The 22,094-nt window shown below is 44.7% G+C and overlaps 2 protein-coding genes across 7 annotated transcripts in view; one reads left to right on the top strand and one right to left on the bottom strand.

The window, feature by feature from the left end:
* The window catches only part of LOC109885607 (cartilage acidic protein 1-like), a 10,474-nt gene extending 6,168 nt beyond the window's left edge, over positions 1–4,306 (bottom strand). The window contains exons 1-7 of one of the 2 annotated variants that reach the window (XM_031811133.1): positions 4,013–4,203; positions 3,766–3,858; positions 3,128–3,384; positions 1,089–1,285; positions 853–989; positions 276–432; positions 39–173 (exon numbers count right to left, since the gene is read on the bottom strand). In XM_031811133.1, the coding sequence (XP_031666993.1) occupies positions 39–173; positions 276–432; positions 853–989; positions 1,089–1,285; positions 3,128–3,384; positions 3,766–3,768 (886 nt within the window). In that variant the 5' untranslated portion in view covers positions 3,769–3,858; positions 4,013–4,203. Of the gene's footprint in view, positions 1–38; positions 174–275; positions 433–852; positions 990–1,088; positions 1,286–3,127; positions 3,385–3,765; positions 3,859–4,012 lie in introns of both variants that reach the window. The other variant, XM_031811134.1, reaches the window with a different exon arrangement.
* Positions 4,253–22,094, top strand: LOC116358876 (coiled-coil domain-containing protein R3HCC1L-like). Of its 5 annotated transcripts, none has more exons than XR_004206502.1 (8): positions 4,254–4,371; positions 4,788–5,315; positions 5,704–5,897; positions 6,335–6,405; positions 7,126–7,221; positions 7,766–7,906; positions 18,557–18,668; positions 18,832–22,094. XR_004206502.1 is itself a non-coding variant. In XM_031811137.1 (7 exons), the coding sequence occupies exons 2-7, from the start codon at positions 4,797–4,799 to the stop codon at positions 18,576–18,578; spliced, it is 1,038 nt and encodes a 345-aa protein (XP_031666997.1). In that variant the 5' UTR covers positions 4,253–4,371; positions 4,788–4,796; the 3' UTR covers positions 18,579–22,094. The 5 variants fall into 5 exon arrangements, 3 of the variants coding, with proteins under 3 accessions (XP_031666997.1, XP_031666995.1, XP_031666996.1); XR_004206501.1 differs by having other exon boundaries at positions 18,557–20,336; positions 20,373–22,094; XM_031811137.1 differs by having other exon boundaries at positions 4,253–4,371; positions 18,562–22,094.

Below are 22,094 nucleotides of genomic sequence, written 5' to 3'. Positions count from 1 at the left end.
ACACACACCCACCCTAGACACACAAACTCTAGACACACCTGCCTGTTGAGCCATGTCAGTGAAGGTTCCGTCTCCATTGTTCCGGAACAGGAAGTTAGGTCCATTCTCATTGTCACAGAACACGTCAGAGCTGCTCTGGCTCAGGATTGGTCCAACCACTACACCACGCCCACCTGGTGGGAGGAGACAAACAGATACATAATATAGAAGATATTAGTTTGAGATGGGTAAGCGCACACACACACACATTTCTTCCATTCACTCTTGTCCAGTACCTGTGTACTTGTTGACCCCGGCCTGTGCTGCTACGTCAGACAGGGCGATGATGCCCTTGGCCAGGTCACTGGCTGCCTCGTCCATCTCTATCAGGGAATGGGGACCAACATTTCCACTGGCATAGTTAGCTACATACACAGCATAACGCCCTGTACCCTACAGGAGAGAGAAAGAGGGGGGGGGTTAGAGAGGGGGGGGGGGGTACAGACATAGACCACACACACAGAAAATATACACAGCATAACGCCCTGTACCCTACAGTAGTGAGAAAGAGGGGGGATTAGAGCGGGGGGGGGGGGTACAGACATAGACCACACACACAGAAAATATACACAGCATAATGCCCTGTACCCTACAGGAGAGAGATAGAGGGGGGGTTACAGACATAGACCACACACACAGAAAATACACACAGCATAATGCCCTGTACCCTACAGGAGAGAGAAAGAGGGGGGGTACAGACATAGACCACACACACAGAAAATATAGAGGGGGGGTAAGAGAAAGAGGGGGTGCGGGCATACAGCCATACAGACGACATACAGACACACGCAGATGGATAGACTATTTACATACTTTTCTGTCCACACACGCCACGGAGCGTCCTGCCATCCGATTGGCTACTCCTCTGCGCACGTTGATGTCATCACCCAGCAGGTCCTCGAAGCGTCCGTTACGGAACTTAAAGAGCTTGTCAGAGTATGTGGCCCGACCTTCCAAAAGAAGGTTGCTACTGACTACCAGAGTAACCGTTGTTGTTTTTTAAGCATTGTTGATGGTGTTTGTGTTTACCTGCTGTTATTGTTATTTACCAGAGTAAGCGTTGTTTGTATTGAGGAAGTAGATCTCCTCCCGCCCGTCCCCGTCTACGTCGCAGGCGGTCACCCCGATGGCGTTCCCCAGGGGGTCTCTCAGGGCGTAGAATGGAGAGCTGCGGTCATCCACCGCTATGTTCACCAGCCTCTGCTGACCACGGTCATACTTCAGGACCAGGTTAGGACCGTTGTACCTGAGAATGGAGAACATTAGGAGGTGTAGTGGAGAACATTAGTAGGTGTAGTGGAGAACATTAGGAGGTGGAGAACATTAGGAGGTGTAGTGGAGAACATTAGTAGGTGTAGTGGAGAACATTAGTAGGTGTAGTGGAGAACATTAGGAGGTGTAGTGGAGAACATTAGGAGGTGGTGAACATTAGGAGGTGGTGAACATTAGTAGGTGTAGTGGAGAACATTAGGAGGTGTAGTGGAGAACATTAGGAGGTGTAGTGGAGAACATTAGGAGGTGGTGAACATTAGTAGGTGTAGTGGAGAACATTAGGAGGTGTAGTGGAGAACATTAGGAGGTGGAGAACATTAGGAGGTGTAGTGGCTAATGTTCAGTGGAGAACATTAGGAGGTGCAGTGGAGAACATTAGGAGGTGGAGAACATTAGGAGGTGCAGTGGAGAACATTAGTAGGTGTAGTGGAGAACATTAGGAGGTGTAGTGGAGAACATTAGTAGGTGTAGTGGAGAACATTAGGAGGTGCAGTGGAGAACATTAGGAGGTGCAGTGGAGAACATTAGGAGGTGCAGTGGAGAACATTAGGAGGTGCAGTGGAGAACATTAGGAGGTGTAGTGGAGAACATTAGGAGGTGTAGTGGAGAACATTAGGAGGTGTAGTGGAGAACATTAGGAGGTGTAGTGGAGAACATTAGGAGGTGTAGTGGAGAACATTAGGAGGTATAGTGGAGAACATTAGGAGGTATAGTGGAGAACATTAGGAGGTGCAGTGGAGAACATTAGGAGGTGTAGTGGAGAACATTAGGAGGTGCAGTGGAGAACATTAGGAGGTGCAGTGGAGAACATTAGGAGGTGTAGTGGAGAACATTAGGAGGTGTAGTGGAGAACATTAGGAGGTGTAGTGGAGAACATTAGGAGGTGCAGTGGAGAACATTAGGAGGTGTAGTGGAGAACATTAGTGGAGAACATTAGGAGGTGCAGTGGAGAACATTAGGAGGTGTAGTGGAGAACATTAGGAGGTGTAGTGGAGAACATTAGGAGGTGTAGTGGAGAACATTAGGAGGTATAGTGGAGAACATTAGGAGGTGCAGTGGAGAACATTAGGAGATGTAGTCCTAAATGGTACCCTATTCCCTGGATAGTGCACTACTTTGACCAGAGCCCTATTCCCTGGATAGTGCACTACTTTGACCAGAGCCCTATTCCCTGGATAGTGCACTACTTTGACCAGAGCCCTATTCCCTGGATAGTGCACTACTTTGACCAGAGCCCCAACTTCAGAACCAGGTTAGGGCCGTTGAACCAAAGAATGGGTATAAGTTGAGAATATTGGGTAATTTATGCATAGCCTGTAATGTCCTATGGTCCAGGACACTGTACTCAATGATGGCATTTGAATGCCCTCTCCAACTCTCTCTTTCTTTATCCAACCCCCCACCCACACTCTCACCCCCCACCCACACTCTAACTCCCTACCCACACTCTCACCCCCCACCCACACTCTAACCCCCCACCCCCACCCACACCCCCCACCCACACTCTAACCCCCCACCCACACTCTAACCCCCCACCCACACTCTAACCCCCCACCCACACTCTAACCCCCCACCCACACTCTAACCCCCCACCCACACTCTAACTCCCTACCCACACTCTCACCCCCCACCCACACTCTAACCCCCCACCCCCACCCACACCCCCCACCCACACTCTAACCCCCCACCCACACTCTAACCCCCCACCCACACTCTAACCCCCCACCCACACTCTAACCCCCCACCCAGACTCTAACCCCCCACCCACACTCTAACCCCCCCACCCACACTCTAACCCCCCCACCCACACTCTCACCCCGCCACCACCACCTCCAGGTCTCCGTCTCCATCCACATCAGTAACGGCCATCCCATAGTTCAGCTGGGTGGGGTTGTGCTGGTTGTCAGGAGGTAGGACTGTCTCAGTCACTGACCGAAACATGGGCTCGGAACTCTGGGCCAAACCACGCCCACACAGCACCAGGAGGGGGAGGAGCAAGGGAAGACCCGCCCAACAACGCAGCATCATCACAACAATCTGAATAGAAATGGAATTGATCCAAATTCCCCAATTCTGCAACAGACACCAAATGGGCTTTTAGTTCAATATTCAAAAGGTTACCGGGTGTAAGGTTATATATATGTAACCTTAGACCACTATGTTAATACACGGTTTTAAACACCATCATTTGATATCAACATTAGAATCATAGGGCATGCATAGCATAGTATAGGCTACTGCAGAATATAGGTTGGTGAGAGCAGGTATAGCAGGCAGCACACTGAACAATAACAAAATAATTGTCTACAGTGCATCATATACATCATTACATCATCGACTCAACAGCAATACCCTCAAACGGCTAAATTCCTATTTACCCCTGTCCAAAAGAGCCTAATATGACAATTACCTATAGAAAATTGTGCGTACCAGTGTAAAAAAGTGAAGACGTACCATAAATATGCAATGAGAAAAACTATCAAGAGAAAAACCATACACGCAGTGAAGACCTCGTGCATTAGATTACGTCAAGAGTTGTGCGTGCACCTGCAACAGGTTTTATTAGTTATGCAATACTGTAATCACAACTGTAATACTGAGATGAACACTTATTTCAGAACATGCACCTACTGTGTGCTGCTGTTTATTCGTTTGGGAGAAGAAGAGATCATTTCATTCAAACACTGCACATAAATCTTACCTTATATCAGTTTTCAGCAGGACTCCGGTGTTCTATCCTTCGACTGTGGAAGCGCTAGGATGAGAAAAGGTTACTGTATTCTAATGCGTTGTGTAAATTGCCTTATACAATTTCAATGTTGTTGCTTTATGCAAGCACTTGTGTAAGTGGTTATCCAATAAGGGTGGAACGAATACTTTTAATATTCGGCGGTTCGACCAATGACTTGTCTTTTTTTCAACAGAACTACAACTACCAGCAGCGATTTTAGTATTACGTAATATACATGCGACAGTATGTTTCTTTCCCCTTCTAATTCTAAACATCCGGCGGTTTGCTGTTCGGTTGATATCTAGCCAAGTGATAAGCTACAGATTAAGGTATTTTGCTAATGCTTATATGTTTATGATTGTAAGGAAATAATTGTATAGAATGTCTTGCTCTACAGTGCGTTATGTGTTTAGGTGTATTCGGGTTATTGCTAGTTAAACTGGATGCTGCTGCATAACGCAGCCAAGTCTAATTTATCACTCAAACACCCCGTTACTGACAACGAATTAGCAGAGAATGTAGTTAACCAGTTTGGACTTGTTTTTAATTTAGTACAGTATAGTTGTGTAAGATTTGTACATGCAGTTTAAATGGTTCTAAGTACCATGGCGCATGCGTGCTAGATATTAAATTCCTGAGGGGGCTTATGCGACTTAACTAAAGAGAATTGGAGAGAGGGGCCTAGCTGCTCAATTAACCTATGCATCTTTAATGATTTGTTCCTCCTCCTTTCTCTTCCATGTAGGACAGTTGTATGGTGATGGAGGAGGAACAACCTCAAGAGGACTGCGCCCAACCTCAGCCCTCCGCGTCCTGCTCCAAGAAGCCAGACAAGCCCCTCTACCAGCCCAAGAAGAAGCAGGACGGCCCCAAAGATAAGGCTCAAACCCAGGGAGACGGCAAACCAAAGCCCAGGCCTCGCTACACGGACAAGGCCCGAAAGAATGCCAAGAACAAGAAGGACAAAGGAGGGAAGACGGGAGGAGACGGGAATGGAGTCCTAAACGGTGAGGCCAAACTGGAGGAGACGGTAGAAGAAGGAGGAGGCAACGCGGGGCCACAGAATGACGGACAGGCTGCTACAGCCAACCAGGGAGGAGATGGAGATGTGGGTTCGCGACTGGAGACGGGGAGCAAGAGTTCTCCGTCTGAGAGAGAAGGGGGACCCCGGGAGGGGATAGAGGCAGGCCCTCAGGAAGAGGAGGATGAGGAGAGCTGGGACGCTCTCTTTGATGACGAAGGAGAGTGTTTGGAACCCCATGTGCTAGAGGAGGTGAGTCTGTCTACCTGTGTCTGTCCCTGTCTGTCAGGAGGTGAGTCTCTGTCCCTGTCCCCCAGATTACTGCTGTAACACTCAGTGTATGTCTGCTATATGTTTGCTACTTATTAGTGGTACTATCGCTGCAATGCTGTTATTTACACATCTACTGTTCTGTCTATAGTTGGAAATCGTTAGGAGACTAGTAAGCAAAATTACTCTCTCACCCTCTCTCTCACCCTCTCTCTCTCTCTCTCTCTCTCACCCTCTCTCTCTCACCCTCTCTCTCTCACCCTCTCGCTCTCTCTCTCACCCTCTCTCTCGCTCACCCTCTCTCTCTCACGCTCACCTCTCTGCCCCCCTCTCTCTCTCTCTCTCACCTCTCTGCCCCCCTCTCTCTCAGCTGGCCATAAAGCAGGGCAGGAAGAAGCGGCCGGTGCAGGAGGCCAGGTTTGACTACTACAGCTTGGATCAGGACAGAGAGGGGGATGATGACACTGAGCTCACGGAGGATGAGTTGTCTAACATCATAGAAATCTACGACTTCCCCACAGAGTTTAAGACTGAAGACCTGGTCAAATCCTTCCAGGCCTACCAGTACGTACCAGCCTTTACTGTCTTTTTACGAGTCCTGAGGTTCAGTCACACCCTAGTCCCTATCAATACACAGCGACGCTCCGTCTCGTCGAGGGGCAGCCGACGCTCCGTCTCGTCGAGGGGCAGCCGACGCTCCGTCTCGTCGAGGGGCAGCCGACGCTCCGTCTCGTCGAGGGGCAGCCGACGCTCCGTCTCGTCGAGGGGCAGCCGACGCTCCGTCTCGTCGAGGGGCAGCCGACGCTCCGTCTCGTCGAGGGGCAGCCGGCGCTCCGTCTCGTCGAGGGGCAGCCGACGCGCCGTCTCGTCGAGGGGCAGCCGAAGCGCCGTCTCGTCGAGGGGCAGCCGACGCTCCGTCTCGTCGAGGGGCAGCCGATGCTCCGCCTACAGTATGTGGTGGTGATGAGATGCTGAAGGTGTTTTTGTGTGTGTGTGTGTAGGCAGAGAGGCTTTGACATCCAGTTTGTGGACGATACACACGCCCTGGCTCTCTTCAACAGCCCCATAGCAGGTGAGTCACAGCTTTTATAAAGGAAAGGAAAAGCCAAAGACTCTGGTAGCTCTGTCCGACACTATCAGTTATTCACACACCTCATCACAGGTGAGCTACACCTGACCACAGGTGAGCTACACCTCATCACAGGTGAGCTACACCTCATCACAGGTGAGCTACACCTGACTACAGGTGAGCTACACCTGACCACAGGTGAGCTACACCTGACCACAGGTGAGCTACACCTGACCACAGGTGAGCTACACCTCATCACAGGTGAGCTACACCTCATCATAGGTGAGCTACACCTCATCACAGGTGAGCTACACCTCATCACAGGTGAGCTACACCTCATCACAGGTGAGCTACACCTCATCACAGGTGAGCTACACCTCATCACAGGTGAGCTACACCTGACCACAGGTGAGCTACACCTGACCACAGGTGAGCTACACCTCATCACAGGTGAGCTACACCTCATCACAGGTGAGCTACACCTGACCACAGGTGACGGATACAGCTGAACATGTTTCATACCTTATCGAAAACACCGCGTGTCTCTCTTCTGTCAAACTTTACTGAAGATGTTTGGATGGTCAAATGAAGTAGTGGTCAACATGTTTTAATAGTAGAGCTGACTTAGCTGTCTTCTCAGTCAACATCTGAGGTAAACATTTAGCAACTGAACTCTCTCTGTCTGTGCACGTGGGTTATTGTGTGTGTGTATGTGTGTGTCAGCTCGGGAGGCTCTGAGGACCAAACACCCGCTGTTGAAGGTCAGGTCTCTGGCTAAAGCCTCCGTCACCACCAGGGCCAAGGCTCGCAGCTGCTCAGGTACTGACTGTCCTCTCTTTCATTCATCTGTCCATCCTTTATCCTCCATTATCTGACTCTGTCCGTCCGTCCTCCTGTATTCTCGCTCTCATATCTCCTGTATTCTCGCTCTCATATCTCCTGTATTCTCTCGCTCTCATATCTCCTGTATTCTCGCTCTCATATCTCCTGTATTCTCTCGCTCTCATATCTCCTGTATTCTCTCGCTCTCATATCTCCTGTATTCTCTCTCTCATATCTCCTGTATTCTCTCGCTCTCATATCTCCTGTATTCTCGCTCTCATATCTCCTGTATTCTCTCGCTCTCATATCTCCTGTATTCTCTCGCTCTCATATCTCCTGTATTCTCTCGCTCTCATATCTCCTGTATTCTCTCTCTCTCATATCTCCTGTATTCTCTCTCTCATATCTCCTGTATTCTCTCTCCTTCACCTCATTTTATTCTCTTCATTTATTCTTCCCTGCTTCTCCCTTTCTTGTCACTTGTTGTGTATTCTTTGTTCTTCTCTTTCATTCCCTCAACACTGTCCCTCCTCTCCTCCAGACTACCTGCTCCCTACTAAGGAGCGTCCCCAGACCAGTGCAGTGTTGGCCCGCAGGCTGGTGATGGGGGCGCTGGGCGTCAAGAGTCCCCAGAGCAAAGAGCACCGTGAAGCAGAGAAAAAAAAACTGCAAGATGCCAGAGGTACGTGATTTCAAGGGGCAATCTGTAATTCAAGTAATAATAACAACAGAGGTGACCCCGCCACTTGTTTTGGTAAACGGCTGAGGGATGTAACCCCTCTCCAATTCACAGACCGCTATGTGTGCAAAGGACTGACCATCCATTACATCAGACTGATCGTTTTAACCATATTTTGAAGCTATACGGTACATTCAGAAAGTATTCAGATCCCTTGACTTTTTCAACATTTTGTTACGTTTCAGCCTGATTCTAAAATGTGTGTGTGTGTGTATATATATATATATGTGTGTGTGTATATATATATATATATATGTGTGTGTATATATATATATATATATATATATATATATATATATATATATATATATATATAAAAACCAAAAAATCATCAATTTGTTCAATTTGCAAAAATGACTAAATCTTTTTTTTTTTCACACCATTATGAAATGTTGTTTTCCTGATCTATGTATTTAAAACTCTATTAGAATAAGGGGTTTTGATGGGGTACGATCAATGATGGGGATAACCCTGGGTGACTGACAGGGGGCGCTGTTTTGAAGCCACCACGAAGCCGTCTTGGTACTCCTGCATTGTAAATATATACAGTATATCACAAAAGTGAGTACACACCTCACATTTTTTGTAAATATTTGAGTATATCTTTTCATGTGACAACACTGAAGAAATGACACTTTGCTACAATGTAAAGTAGTGAGTGTACAGCTTGTATAACAGTGTACATTTGCTGTCCCCTCAAAATAACTCACACAGCCATTAATGTCTAAACCGCTGGCAACAAAAGTGAGTACACCCCTAAGTGAAAATGTCCAAATTGGGTCCAATTTTCCCTCCCCGGTGTCATGTGACTCGTTAGTGTTACAAGGTCTCAGGTGTGAATGGGGAGCAGGTGTGTTAAATTTGGTGTCATCGCTCTCACACTCCCTCATACTGACTGGTCACTAGAAGTTCAACATGGCACCTCATGGCAAAGAACTCTCTGAGGATCTGAAAAAAAGAATTGTTGCCCTACATAAAGATGGCCTTTTAAAGGCAGTTTAGATATTAATGGCTGTGTGTTGAGTTATATTGAGGGGACAGCAAATGTACACTGTTATACAAGATGTACACTCTTTACTTTACATTGTAGCAAAGTGTCATTTCTTCAGTGTTGTCACATGAAAAGATATACTCAAATATTTACAAAAATGTGTCGGCCTCCCGGGTGGCGCAGTGGTTAAGGGTGCTGTGCTGCAGCGCCAGCTGTGCCATCAGAGACTCTGGGTTCGCGCCCAGGCTCTGTCGTAACCGGCCGAGACCGGGAGGTCCGTGGGGCGATGCACAATTGGCCTAACGTCATCCGGGTTAGGGAGGGTTTGTCTCATCGCGCACCAGCGACTCCTTTGGCGGGCCGGGTGCAGTACGCACTAACCATGGTTGCCAGGTGCACGGCGTTTCCTCCGACACATTGGTGCGGCTGGCTTCCGGGTTGGATGGCGCTGTGTTAAGAAGCAGTGCGGCTTGGTTGGGTTGTGTATCGGAGGACGCATGACTTTAAACCTTCGTCTCTCCCGATCCCGTACGGGAGTTGTAGCGATGAGACAAGATAGTAGCTACTAACAATTGGATACCACGAAATTGGGGAGAAAAAGGGGTAAAATTCAACAACAAAAAAACATAAAAATGTGAGGGGTGTACTCACTTTTGTGATATACTGTATATATATTGGAAGCTATGGAAATGCTGGTGCCCGATGAGACAAGGATATCCCTACCGGCCAAACCCTCCCTAACTCTCAATTAATGTCAACATTTGTTTTTGAGAAGCAGATTCTATTACAGACACCTTAATGCAAACTTTAAATTAGATTATTCGAACAGGAACATTAAAAAAAATAGAAGAAAAACATTGTTAAATGTTTTATTTCTCATCTTACTGTCCCCACTACAACAGCAAAATATTTACATACATGTCATTTTGTCCTTGAAACATTTAATTAAAATATTGTAGAATCCCATTAATTCCTATGGAGGACTGATCCCTCTGGGGAGTGCCAACATGGCCGACCAGTGGCTCCAAAGCAAGTAATTAGCCAATACGTAGCGTCAGCAATCCAGGGTTTATCTACATCATTAGTATGCCTGTTGAAGTAAGCTGTCGTATAGTGTTGCTACCACTAGGGGGTGGTGTTCTGTCAGTGATGTCTTTCCAGGACCATGAACCCGAAGAAGAGTCTCAGCCTCAGAGAGACTTGAGGACAATGCGCTCATCTAGTGTTCTATAAACACACACACTGCACGTCCTGGAAATGGCTTCCAGTCATGTTGTTTTTAAGTGTAGCCTTGCTTCCAAAGACCAGCTATTGGGGGGAAAGTAGTGTCCTGACGAGATACAAATATAGAACACATTGTCAGGGAGAACGGACAACTAGATGTTTCCTGGTGGTGACCACTTCTTTCACTGAGAGAGAGGAGACGTGTGTGTGTGTGTGTGTGTGTGTGTGTGTGTGTGTGTGTGTGTGTGTGGTTTCTGGTTAGACAGCTGACACACACACTCTCTCGTCTCTCTGGCTAAGAGTTTCCTTGAGTTGTTCTCCTCACGCCCTGTGTTGCCGGGCAGAACCTCTACATTTAGAACCTCTACATTTACACAGAACCTCTACATTTCCCTGTTGTTTATTTCCCCTCCCAGGGGATTTATAAGTGGATATATTCAGCTAGAAGGACCAGTCCACTCTGGTGTTATTTCCCCTCCCAGGGGATTTATAAGTGGATATATTCAGCTAGAAGGACCAGTCCACTCTGGTGTTATTTCCCCTCCCAGGGGATTTATAAGTGGATATATTCAGCTAGAAGGACCAGTCCACTCTGGTGTTATTTCCCCTCCCAGGGGATTTATAAGTGGATATATTCAGCTAGAAGGACCAGTCCACTCTGGTGTTATTTCCCCTCCCAGGGGATTTATAAGTGGATATATTCAGCTAGAAGGACCAGTCCACTCTGGTGTTATTTCTCCTCCCAGGGGATTTATAAGTAGATATATTCAGCTAGAAGGACCAGTCCACTCTGGTGTTATTTCCCCTCCCAGGGGATTTATAAGTGGATATATTCAGCTAGAAGGACCAGTCCACTCTGGTGTTATTTCCCCTCCCAGGGGATTTATAAGTGGATATATTCAGCTAGAAGGACCAGTCCACTCTGGTGCAGTTGGCACCTACTACCAAAGGCACTTAAATATTTTGTCTTGCCCATTCAACCTCTGAATGACACACATACACAATCCATGTCTCAAGGCTTAAAAATCCTTCTTTAACCTGTCTCCTCCCCTTCATCTACACTGGTTGAAGTGGATTTAACAAGTGACATCTGTAAAGGAGTACAGGTTTCACCTGGGAGGGACGGAGGGGAGGCGAGGGACGGAGGGGAGGGAGGAAGGGAGGAACGGAGGGGAGGGGACGGAGGGACGGAGGGAGGGAGGAACGGAGGGGAGGGAGGAACGAACGGAGGGGAGGGAGGGAGGAACGAACGGAGGGGAGGGAGGGAGGAACGAACGGAGGGGAGGGGACTGATGGAGGGAGGAACGAACGGAGCGGAGGGGACTGATGGAGGGAGGAACGAACGGAGGGGAGGGGAGGGAGGAACGAACGGAGGGGAGGGAGGAACGAACGGAGGGGAGGGGAGGGAGGAACGGAGGGGAGGGGAGGGAGGAACGGAGGGGAGGGGAGGGGAGGGAGGAACGGAGGGAGGGGAGGGAGGAACGAACGGAGGGGAGGGAGGGAGGGACGAACGGAGGGGAGGGAGGGAGGCGGCTGCTTATGGAACGGCCTTTGTTTTCTGGCTGGATAACTGTTGTGCTCTACTGTTCTCAAGTGAACTTACAGGACGTTATGTGATCATAGACATTATGTGTCTCAGTGTGAAGCTCTGTTTAGATTGTTCTAGACAACTAGCGCTCCCTCCCCCTGGTGCCCAGTGAGCACAAGACATTGAAAAGACGTCTTTTCAACCCCAAAAATACGTATTTTCAACCAGAGAAGACACATTTTCAACCAAAAAAGACATATTTTCAACCCCCAAAATATATTATTATAAGGTGGGATGTGCTTTTATACAGTAACATCCTGTTGTCATATACACTCTTCTGTGATTCATACAGTAGACTTAATCATATACACTCTTCTATGATTCATACAGTAGACTTAATCATATACACATGATTCATACAGTAGACTTAATCATATACACTCTTCTATGGTTCATACAGTAGACTTAATCATATACACTCTTCTATGATTCATACAGTAGACTTAATCATATACACTCTTCTATGATCCATACAGTAGACTTAATCATATACACTCTTCTATGATTCATACAGTAGACTTAATCATATACACTCTTCTATGATTCATACAGTAGACTTAATCATATACACTCTTCTATGGTTCATACAGTAGACTTAATCATATACACTCTTCTATGATTCATACAGTAGACTTAATCATATACACTCTTCTATGATTCATACAGTAGACTTAATCATATACACTCTTCTATGATTCATACAGTAGACATAATCATATACACTCTTCTGTGATTCATACAGTAGACTTAATCATATACACTCTTCTGTGATTCATACAGTAGACTTAATCATATACACATGATTCATACAGTAGACTTAATCATATACACTCTTCTATGATTCATACAGTAGACTTAATCATATACACATGATTCATACAGTAGACTTAATCATATACACTCTTCTGTGATTCATACAGTAGACTTAATCATATACACATGATTCATACAGTAGACTTAATCATATACACTCTTCTATGATTCATACAGTAGACTTAATCATATACACATGATTCATACAGTAGACTTAATCATATACACTCTTCTATGATTCATACAGTAGACTTAATCATATACACTCTTCTGTGATTCATACAGTAGACTTAATCATATACACTCTTCTGTGATTCATACAGTAGACTTAATCATATACACTCTTCTGTGATTCATACAGTAGACTTAATCATATACACTCTTCTGTGATTCATACAGTAGACTTAATCATATACACTCTTCTGTGATTCATACAGTAGACTTAATCATATACACATGATTCATACAGTAGACTTAATCATATACACTCTTCTATGGTTCATACAGTAGACTTAATCATATACACTCTTCTATGATTCATACAGTAGACTTAATCATATACACTCTTCTATGATTCATACAGTAGACTTAATCATATACACTCTTCTATGATTCATACAGTAGACTTAATCATATACACTCTTCTATGGTTCATACAGTAGACTTAATCATATACACTCTTCTATGGTTCATACAGTAGACTTAATCATATACACCCTTCTGTGATTCATACAGTAGACTTAATCATATACACTCTTCTGTGATTCATACAGTAGACTTAATCATATACACTCTTCTGTGATTCATACAGTAGACTTAATCATACACTCTTCTGTGATTCATACAGTAGACTTAATCATATACACTCTTCTGTGATTCATACAGTAGACTTAATCATATACACATGATTCATACAGTAGACTTAATCATATACACATGATTCATACTGTAGACTTAATCATATACGCTCTTCTGTGATTCATACAGTAGACGTAATCATATACACTCTTCTGTGATTCATACAGTAGACTTAATCATATACACATGATTCATACAGTAGACTTAATCATATACACTTCTGTGATTCATACAGTAGACTTAATCATATACACATGATTCATACAGTAGACTTAATCATATACACTCTTCTATGGTTCATACAGTAGACTTAATCATATACACTCTTCTATGATTCATACAGTAGACTTAATCATATACACTCTTCTATGATCCATACAGTAGACTTAATCATATACACTCTTCTATGATCCATACAGTAGACTTAATCATATACACTCTTCTATGATTCATACAGTAGACTTAATCATATACACTCTTCTATGGTTCATACAGTAGACTTAATCATATACACTCTTCTATGATTCATACAGTAGACTTAATCATATACACTCTTCTATGATTCATACAGTAGACTTAATCATATACACTCTTCTATGATTCATACAGTAGACATAATCATATACACTCTTCTGTGATTCATACAGTAGACTTAATCATATACACTCTTCTGTGATTCATACAGTAGACTTAATCATATACACATGATTCATACAGTAGACTTAATCATATACACTCTTCTATGATTCATACAGTAGACTTAATCATATACACATGATTCATACAGTAGACTTAATCATATACACTCTTCTATGATTCATACAGTAGACTTAATCATATACACATGATTCATACAGTAGACTTAATCATATACACTCTTCTATGATTCATACAGTAGACTTAATCATATACACTCTTCTGTGATTCATACAGTAGACTTAATCATATACACTCTTCTGTGATTCATACAGTAGACTTAATCATATACACTCTTCTGTGATTCATACAGTAGACTTAATCATATACACTCTTCTGTGATTCATACAGTAGACTTAATCATATACACTCTTCTGTGATTCATACAGTAGACTTAATCATATACACATGATTCATACAGTAGACTTAATCATATACACTCTTCTATGGTTCATACAGTAGACTTAATCATATACACTCTTCTATGATTCATACAGTAGACTTAATCATATACACTCTTCTATGATTCATACAGTAGACTTAATCATATACACTCTTCTATGATTCATACAGTAGACTTAATCATATACACTCTTCTATGGTTCATACAGTAGACTTAATCATATACACTCTTCTATGATTCATACAGTAGACTTAATCATATACACCCTTCTGTGATTCATACAGTAGACTTAATCATATACACTCTTCTGTGATTCATACAGTAGACTTAATCATATACACTCTTCTGTGATTCATACAGTAGACTTAATCATACACTCTTCTGTGATTCATACAGTAGACTTAATCATATACACTCTTCTGTGATTCATACAGTAGACTTAATCATATACACATGATTCATACAGTAGACTTAATCATATACACATGATTCATACTGTAGACTTAATCATATACGCTCTTCTGTGATTCATACAGTAGACGTAATCATATACACTCTTCTGTGATTCATACAGTAGACTTAATCATATACACATGATTCATACAGTAGACTTAATCATATACACTTCTGTGATTCATACAGTAGACTTAATCATATACACATGATTCATACAGTAGACTTAATCATATACACTATTCTGTGATTCATACAGTAGACTTAATCATATACACTCTTCTGTGATTCATACAGTAGACTTAATCATATACACTCTTCTGTGATTCATACAGTAGACTTAATCATATACACTCGTCTGTGATTCATACAGTAGACTTAATCATATACACTCTTCTATGATTCATACAGTAGACTTAATCATATACACTCTTCTATGGTTCATACAGTAGACTTAATCATATACACTCTTCTATGATTCATACAGTAGACTTAATCATATACACTCTTCTATGATTCATACAGTAGACTTAATCGTATACACTCTTCTATGATTCATACAGTAGACTTAATCATATACACTCTTCTGTGATTCATACAGTAGACTTAATCATATACACTCTTCTGTGATTCATACAGTAGACTTAATCATATACACTCTTCTGTGATTCATACAGTAGACTTAATCATATACACTCTTCTGTGATTCATACAGTAGACTTAATCATATACACTCTTCTGTGATTCATACAGTAGACTTAATCATATACACTCTTCTGTGATTCATACAGTAGACTTAATCATATACACATGATTCATACAGTAGACTTAATCATATACACTCTTCTATGGTTCATACAGTAGACTTAATCATATACACTCTTCTATGATTCATACAGTAGACTTAATCATATACACTCTTCTATGATTCATACAGTAGACTTAATCATATACACTCTTCTATGATTCATACAGTAGACTTAATCATATACACTCTTCTATGGTTCATACAGTAGACTTAATCATATACACTCTTCTATGATTCATACAGTAGACTTAATCATATACACTCTTCTATGATTCATACAGTAGACTTAATCATATACACTCTTCTATGATTCATACAGTAGACTTAATCATATACACCCTTCTGTGATTCATACAGTAGACTTAATCATATACACTCTTCTGTGATTCATACAGTAGACTTAATCATACACTCTTCTGTGATTCATACAGTAGACTTAATCATATACACTCTTCTGTGATTCATACAGTAGACTTAATCATATACACATGATTCATACAGTAGACTTAATCATATACACATGATTCATACTGTAGACTTAATCATATACGCTCTTCTGTGATTCATACAGTAGACGTAATCATATACACTCTTCTGTGATTCATACAGTAGACTTAATCATATACACATGATTCATACAGTAGACTTAATCATATACACTTCTGTGATTCATACAGTAGACTTAATCATATACACATGATTCATACAGTAGACTTAATCATATACACTATTCTGTGATTCATACAGTAGACTTAATCATATACACTCTTCTGTGATTCATACAGTAGACTTAATCATATACACTCTTCTGTGATTCATACAGTAGACTTAATCATATACACTCGTCTGTGATTCATACAGTAGACTTAATCATATACACTCTTCTGTGATTCATACAGAAGCCTTAATCATATACGCTCTTCTGTGATTCATACAGTAGACTTAATCATATACACATGATTCATACAGTAGACTTAATCATATACACTCTTCTGTGATTCATACAGTAGACTTAATCATATACACATGATTCATACAGTAGACTTAATCATATACACTTATGTGGTTCATACAGTAGACTTAATCATATACACATGATTCATACAGTAGACTTAATCATATACACTCTTCTGTGGTTCATACAGTAGACTTAATCATATACGCTCTTCTGTGATTCATACAGTAGACTTAATCATATACGCTCTTCTGTGATTCATACAGTAGACTTAATCATATACACATGATTCATACAGTAGACTTAATCATATACACTCTTCTGTGATTCATACAGTAGACTTAATCATATACACTCTTCTGTGGTTCATACAGTAGACTTAATCATATACACTCTTCTGTGGTTCAGACAGTAGACTTAATCATATACACATGATTCATACAGAAGACTTAATCATATAAGTTCTATATTCTATGTGTACATCAGTGTGGGTATTCGATTCATTAGGATCCCCGTTTGTCGACACAAATGGAGACAACTGGTCTTACTGGGGTCCGACACATCATGAAAAATACTTTACAGACACAAAAAAAAGACGTTAAAATCGACATTTAAAGACATGAACATGTGCTGTGTGTGTCTATCAGTGACACCGACACGTCACTACTTACACACCTGTGTTAACATGAGTTATTGTGGAGCTGTTCTCTCTGCTGACTTAAAGGTCATCGAACATTTCATCCTGTAACTGGCGCCAAATGTCAATGACAAACCAGTACCAGGCTGCAGGTAACCTAGTGGTTAGAGGCGGGTAGCCTAGTGGTTAGAGGCGGGTAGCCTAGTGGTTAGAGACAGGTAGCCTAGTGGTTAGAGACAGGTAGCCTAGTGGTTAGAGACGGGTAGCCTAGTGGTTAGAGACGGGTAGCCTAGTGGTTAGAGACAGGTAGCCTAGTGGTTAGAGACAGGTAGCCTAGTGGTTAGAGACAGGTAACCTAGTGGTTAGAGACCGGTAGCCTAGTGGTTAGAGACGGGTAGCCTAGTGGTTAGAGACGGGTAGCCTAGTGGTTAGAGACGGGTAGCTTAGTGGTTAGAGGCGGGTAGCCTAGTGGTTAGAGACGGGTAGCCTAGTGGTTAGAGACGGGTAGCCTAGTGGTTAGAGACGGGTAGCCTAGTGGTTAGAGACGGGTAGCCTAGTGGTTAGAGACGGGTAGCCTAGTGGTTAGAGACGGGTAGCCTAGTGGTTAGAGACGGGTAGCCTAGTGGTTAGAGACGGGTAGCCTAGTGGTTAGAGACGGGTAGCCTAGTGGTTGGAGGCGGGTAGCCTAGTGGTTGGAGGCGGGTAGCCTAGTGGTTAGAGGCGGGTAGCCTAGTGGTTAGAGGCGGGCAGCCTAGTGGTTAGAGGCGGGCAGCCTAGTGGTTAGAGGCGGGCAGCCTAGTGGTTAGAGGCGGGCAGCCTAGTGGTGTAGCCTAGTGGTTAGAGGCGGGTAACCTAGTGAGGTAACCTAGCGGTTAGAGGCGGGTAGACTAGCGGTTAGAGGCGGGTAGCCTAGCGGTTAGAGACGGGTAGCCTAGTGGTTAGAGAGTTGGACTAGTAACCGAAAGGTTGCAAGATCTAATCCCCGAGCTGACAAGGTAAAATCTGTCGTTCTGCCCCTGAACAAGGCAGTTAACCCACTGTTCCTAAGCCGTCATTGAAAATAAGGATGTGTTCTGAACTGACTTGCCTGGTTAAATAAAGGTCATATAAACAACTAGTAGTAGTATTGATTTACTTTCCTATCAACCTGTCTTGTCTGTCTTTCAGAGCAGAAGCGTCTGGCAGCTAAACAGAGAGACGACGCCTGGGAAGGGAAAGCCTGATGGAGAGGAACCACTTCCCGGCTTCTGCCCTCCATCCCATCCTCCCTTCACCGTAGGGACTAGACACACCTCTGTCCCCTCTGCCCTCCATCCTCCCTCCACCGTAGGGACTAGACACACCTCTGTCCCCTCTGCCCTCCATCCCATCCTCCCTCCACTGTAGGGACTAGATACACCTCTGTCCCCTCTGCCCTCCATCCCATCCTCCCTCCACCGTAGGGACTAGACACACCTCTGTCCCCTCTGCCCTCCATCCTCCCTCCACCGTAGGGACTAGACACACCTCTGTTCCCTCTGCCCTCCATCCCATCCTCCCTCCACCGTAGGGACTAGACACACCTCTGTCCCCTCTGCCCTCCATCCCATCCTCCCTCCACCGTAGGGACTAGACACACCTCTGTTCCCTCTGCCCTCCATCCTCCCTCCACCGTAGGGACTAGACACACCTCTGTCCCCTCTGCCCTCCATCCTCCCTCCACCGTAGGGACTAGACACACCTCTGTCCCCTCTGCCCTCCATCCCATCCTCCCTTCACCGTAGGGACTAGACACACCTCTGTCCCCTCTGCCCTCCATCCCATCCTCCCTCCACCGTAGGGACTAGACACACCTCTGTTCCCTCTGCCCTCCATCCTCCCTCCACTGTAGGGACTAGACACACCTCTGTCCCCTCTGCCCTCCATCCCATCCTCCCTCCACCGTAGGGACTAGACACACCTCTGTCCCCTCTGCCCTCCATCCTCCCTCCACCGTAGGGACTAGACACACCTCTGTCCCCTCTGCCCTCCATCCCATCCTCCCTTCACCGTAGGGACTAGACACACCTCTGTCCCCTCTGCCCTCCATCCCATCCTCCCTCCACCGTAGGGACTAGACACACCTCTGTTCCCTCTGCCCTCCATCCTCCCTCCACTGTAGGGACTAGACACACCTCTGTCCCCTCTGCCCTCCATCCCATCCTCCCTCCACCGTAGGGACTAGACACACCTCTGTCCCCTCTGCCCTCCATCCTCCCTTCACTGTAGGGACTAGACACACCTCTGTTCCCTCTGCCCTCCATCCCATCCTCCCTTCACCGTAGGGACTAGACACACCTCTGTCCCCTCTGCCCTCCATCCCATCCTCCCTTCACCGTAGGGACTAGACACACCTCTGTCCCCTCTGCCCTCCATCCCATCCTCCCTTCACCGTAGGGACTAGACACACCTCTGTTCCCTCTGCCCTCCATCCTCCCTCCACTGTAGGGACTAGACACACCTCTGTCCCCTCTGCCCTCCATCCTCCCTCCACTGTAGGGACTAGACACACCTCTGTCCCCTCTGCCCTCCATCCTCCCTCCACCGTAGGGACTAGACACACCTCTGTCCCCTCTGCCCTCCATCCCATCCTCCCTCCACCGTAGGGACTAGACACACCTCTGTTCCCTCTGCCCTCCATTCTCCCTCCACTGTAGGGACTAGACACACCTCTGTCCCCTCTGCCCTCCATCCCATCCTCCCTTCACCGTAGGGACTAGACACACCTCTGTCCCCTCTGCCCTCCATCCCATCCTCCCTTCACCATAGGGACTAGACTACACAGGGCAGCTGTACTGAAGCCACACTGGACTGAACAGAACTGAACTCAGCCAAAGCCCAGAGTTTGTTGGCAGAACTTTTTCTCTTGAAACCTGGTCAGCTTTAGATTAATCATCACTACTAACATTGATAACAGGGTCATATGGAGGTTAGGGGTCATATGGAGGTTAGGGGTCATATGGAGGTTAGGGGTCATATGGAGGTTAGGGGTCATATGGGAGGCTCCCATGCAGGGTAACCAGGGTTATTATGGATGAGCGTATAGTACAGGGATGCGCTGCGGGGTTTTGCACCCACCCAGCACTAAAACACCTGCTGTGCTGATTCACCTAATTCATGAAGAATAGTTTTATTTGTTGTTTTGTTAGTGGTGGGCTGGAACAAAACCCTGCACACATACAGCACACTGATGGCCCTGTGTAAGACGTGATGTTATCAACAACCACCAGTGGATGCTAGACAGAACAGTGTGACAGTTAAACAGTAAGGTGGTGTCCCTTCCAGGAGTCGGCTCCATTTAGATTCCACTCACAGAACAGTGTGACAGTTAAACAGTAAGGTGGTGTCCCCTCCAGGGGTCAGCTCCATTTAGATTCCACTCACAGAACAGTGTGACAGTTAAACAGTAAGGTGGTGTCCCCTCCAGGGGTCAGCTCCATTTAGATTCCACTCACAGAACAGTGTGACAGTTAAACAGTAAGGTGGTGTCCCCTCCAGGGGTCAGCTCCATTTAGATTCCACTCACAGAACAGTGTGACAGTTAAACAGTAAGGTGGTGTCCCCTCCAGGGGTCAGCTCCATTTAGATTCCACTCACAGAACAGTGTGACAGTTAAACAGTAAGGTGGTGTCCCCTCCAGGGGTCAGCTCCATTTAGATTCCACTCACAGAACAGTGTGACGGTTAAACAGTAAGGTGGTGTCCCCTCCAGGGGTCAGCTCCATTTAGATTCCACTCACAGAACAGTGTGACAGTTAAACAGTAAGGTGGTGTCCCCTCCAGGGGTCAGCTCCATTTAGATTCCACTCACAGAACAGTGTGACAGTTAAACAGTAAGGTGGTGTCCCCTCCAGGGGTCAGCTCCATTTAGATTCCACTCACAGAACAGTGTGACAGTTAAACAGTAAGGTGGTGTCCCCTCCAGGGGTCAGCTCCATTTAGATTCCACTCACAGAACAGTGTGACAGTTAAACAGTAAGGTGGTGTCCCCTCCAGGGGTCAGCTCCATTTAGATTCCAGCCAGTTCAGAAACTGAAGCGCGTTCCAAGTCCACATTCTCCTCATTGAAAAGCATTGAGGAGAATTGGAATTGGAATTCCGCTGTACTTCCTGAATTGACAGGAATTCAAATGAAACTGACCCCGACCCTGATACCCTCATATTCTGTTTTTATTTACTTTTTATATTGTTTTATTACCAGCTGATGGGGAGGAGCTAATTATGACCTAATTTATGTTACATGTATTAATCTTATAAAAAATAATCTCAGTCAGGAAGTATATCTTGAATCATCCTCCCCCAGATTCTGCTCATGCTAAAGCACACTGGTTTTAGTTTAGGGATAGTGTGTCAAGCGTCTGAGTATGAGAGCTGATCCAGGATCAGGGCCCAACCTGTCCACACAATCTTATTAATTGTGTTCTAAAAGGCGAAACTGATCCTAGATCAGCACTTCTACCCTGAGACGATTGAGACATTGGGGCCCAGCTATCTTAACGGCTTAATAATGATGAGCGAGGACCGACACACCAAATAACATTATGATGAAGTCTCAGTTGCTCCCTAACGTTTGTAAAAATGTTTTTGTAAAAACAATGTATTTTCTTTTCCTATTGTATTGTTCAGTGAACAGGGTTTGTCACTGTTTTTCTCTTATTGGTCGTTTAATAAATCATTTTAAAACTCTT

This window comes from Oncorhynchus kisutch, unplaced genomic scaffold, assembly GCF_002021735.2.
Source record: "Oncorhynchus kisutch isolate 150728-3 unplaced genomic scaffold, Okis_V2 Okis01b-Okis20b_hom, whole genome shotgun sequence".
NCBI lineage: Eukaryota > Metazoa > Chordata > Actinopteri > Salmoniformes > Salmonidae > Oncorhynchus > Oncorhynchus kisutch.
Note: the sequence above shows the minus strand (reverse complement) of the source record. Positions and strands in the feature narration are given on the sequence as shown.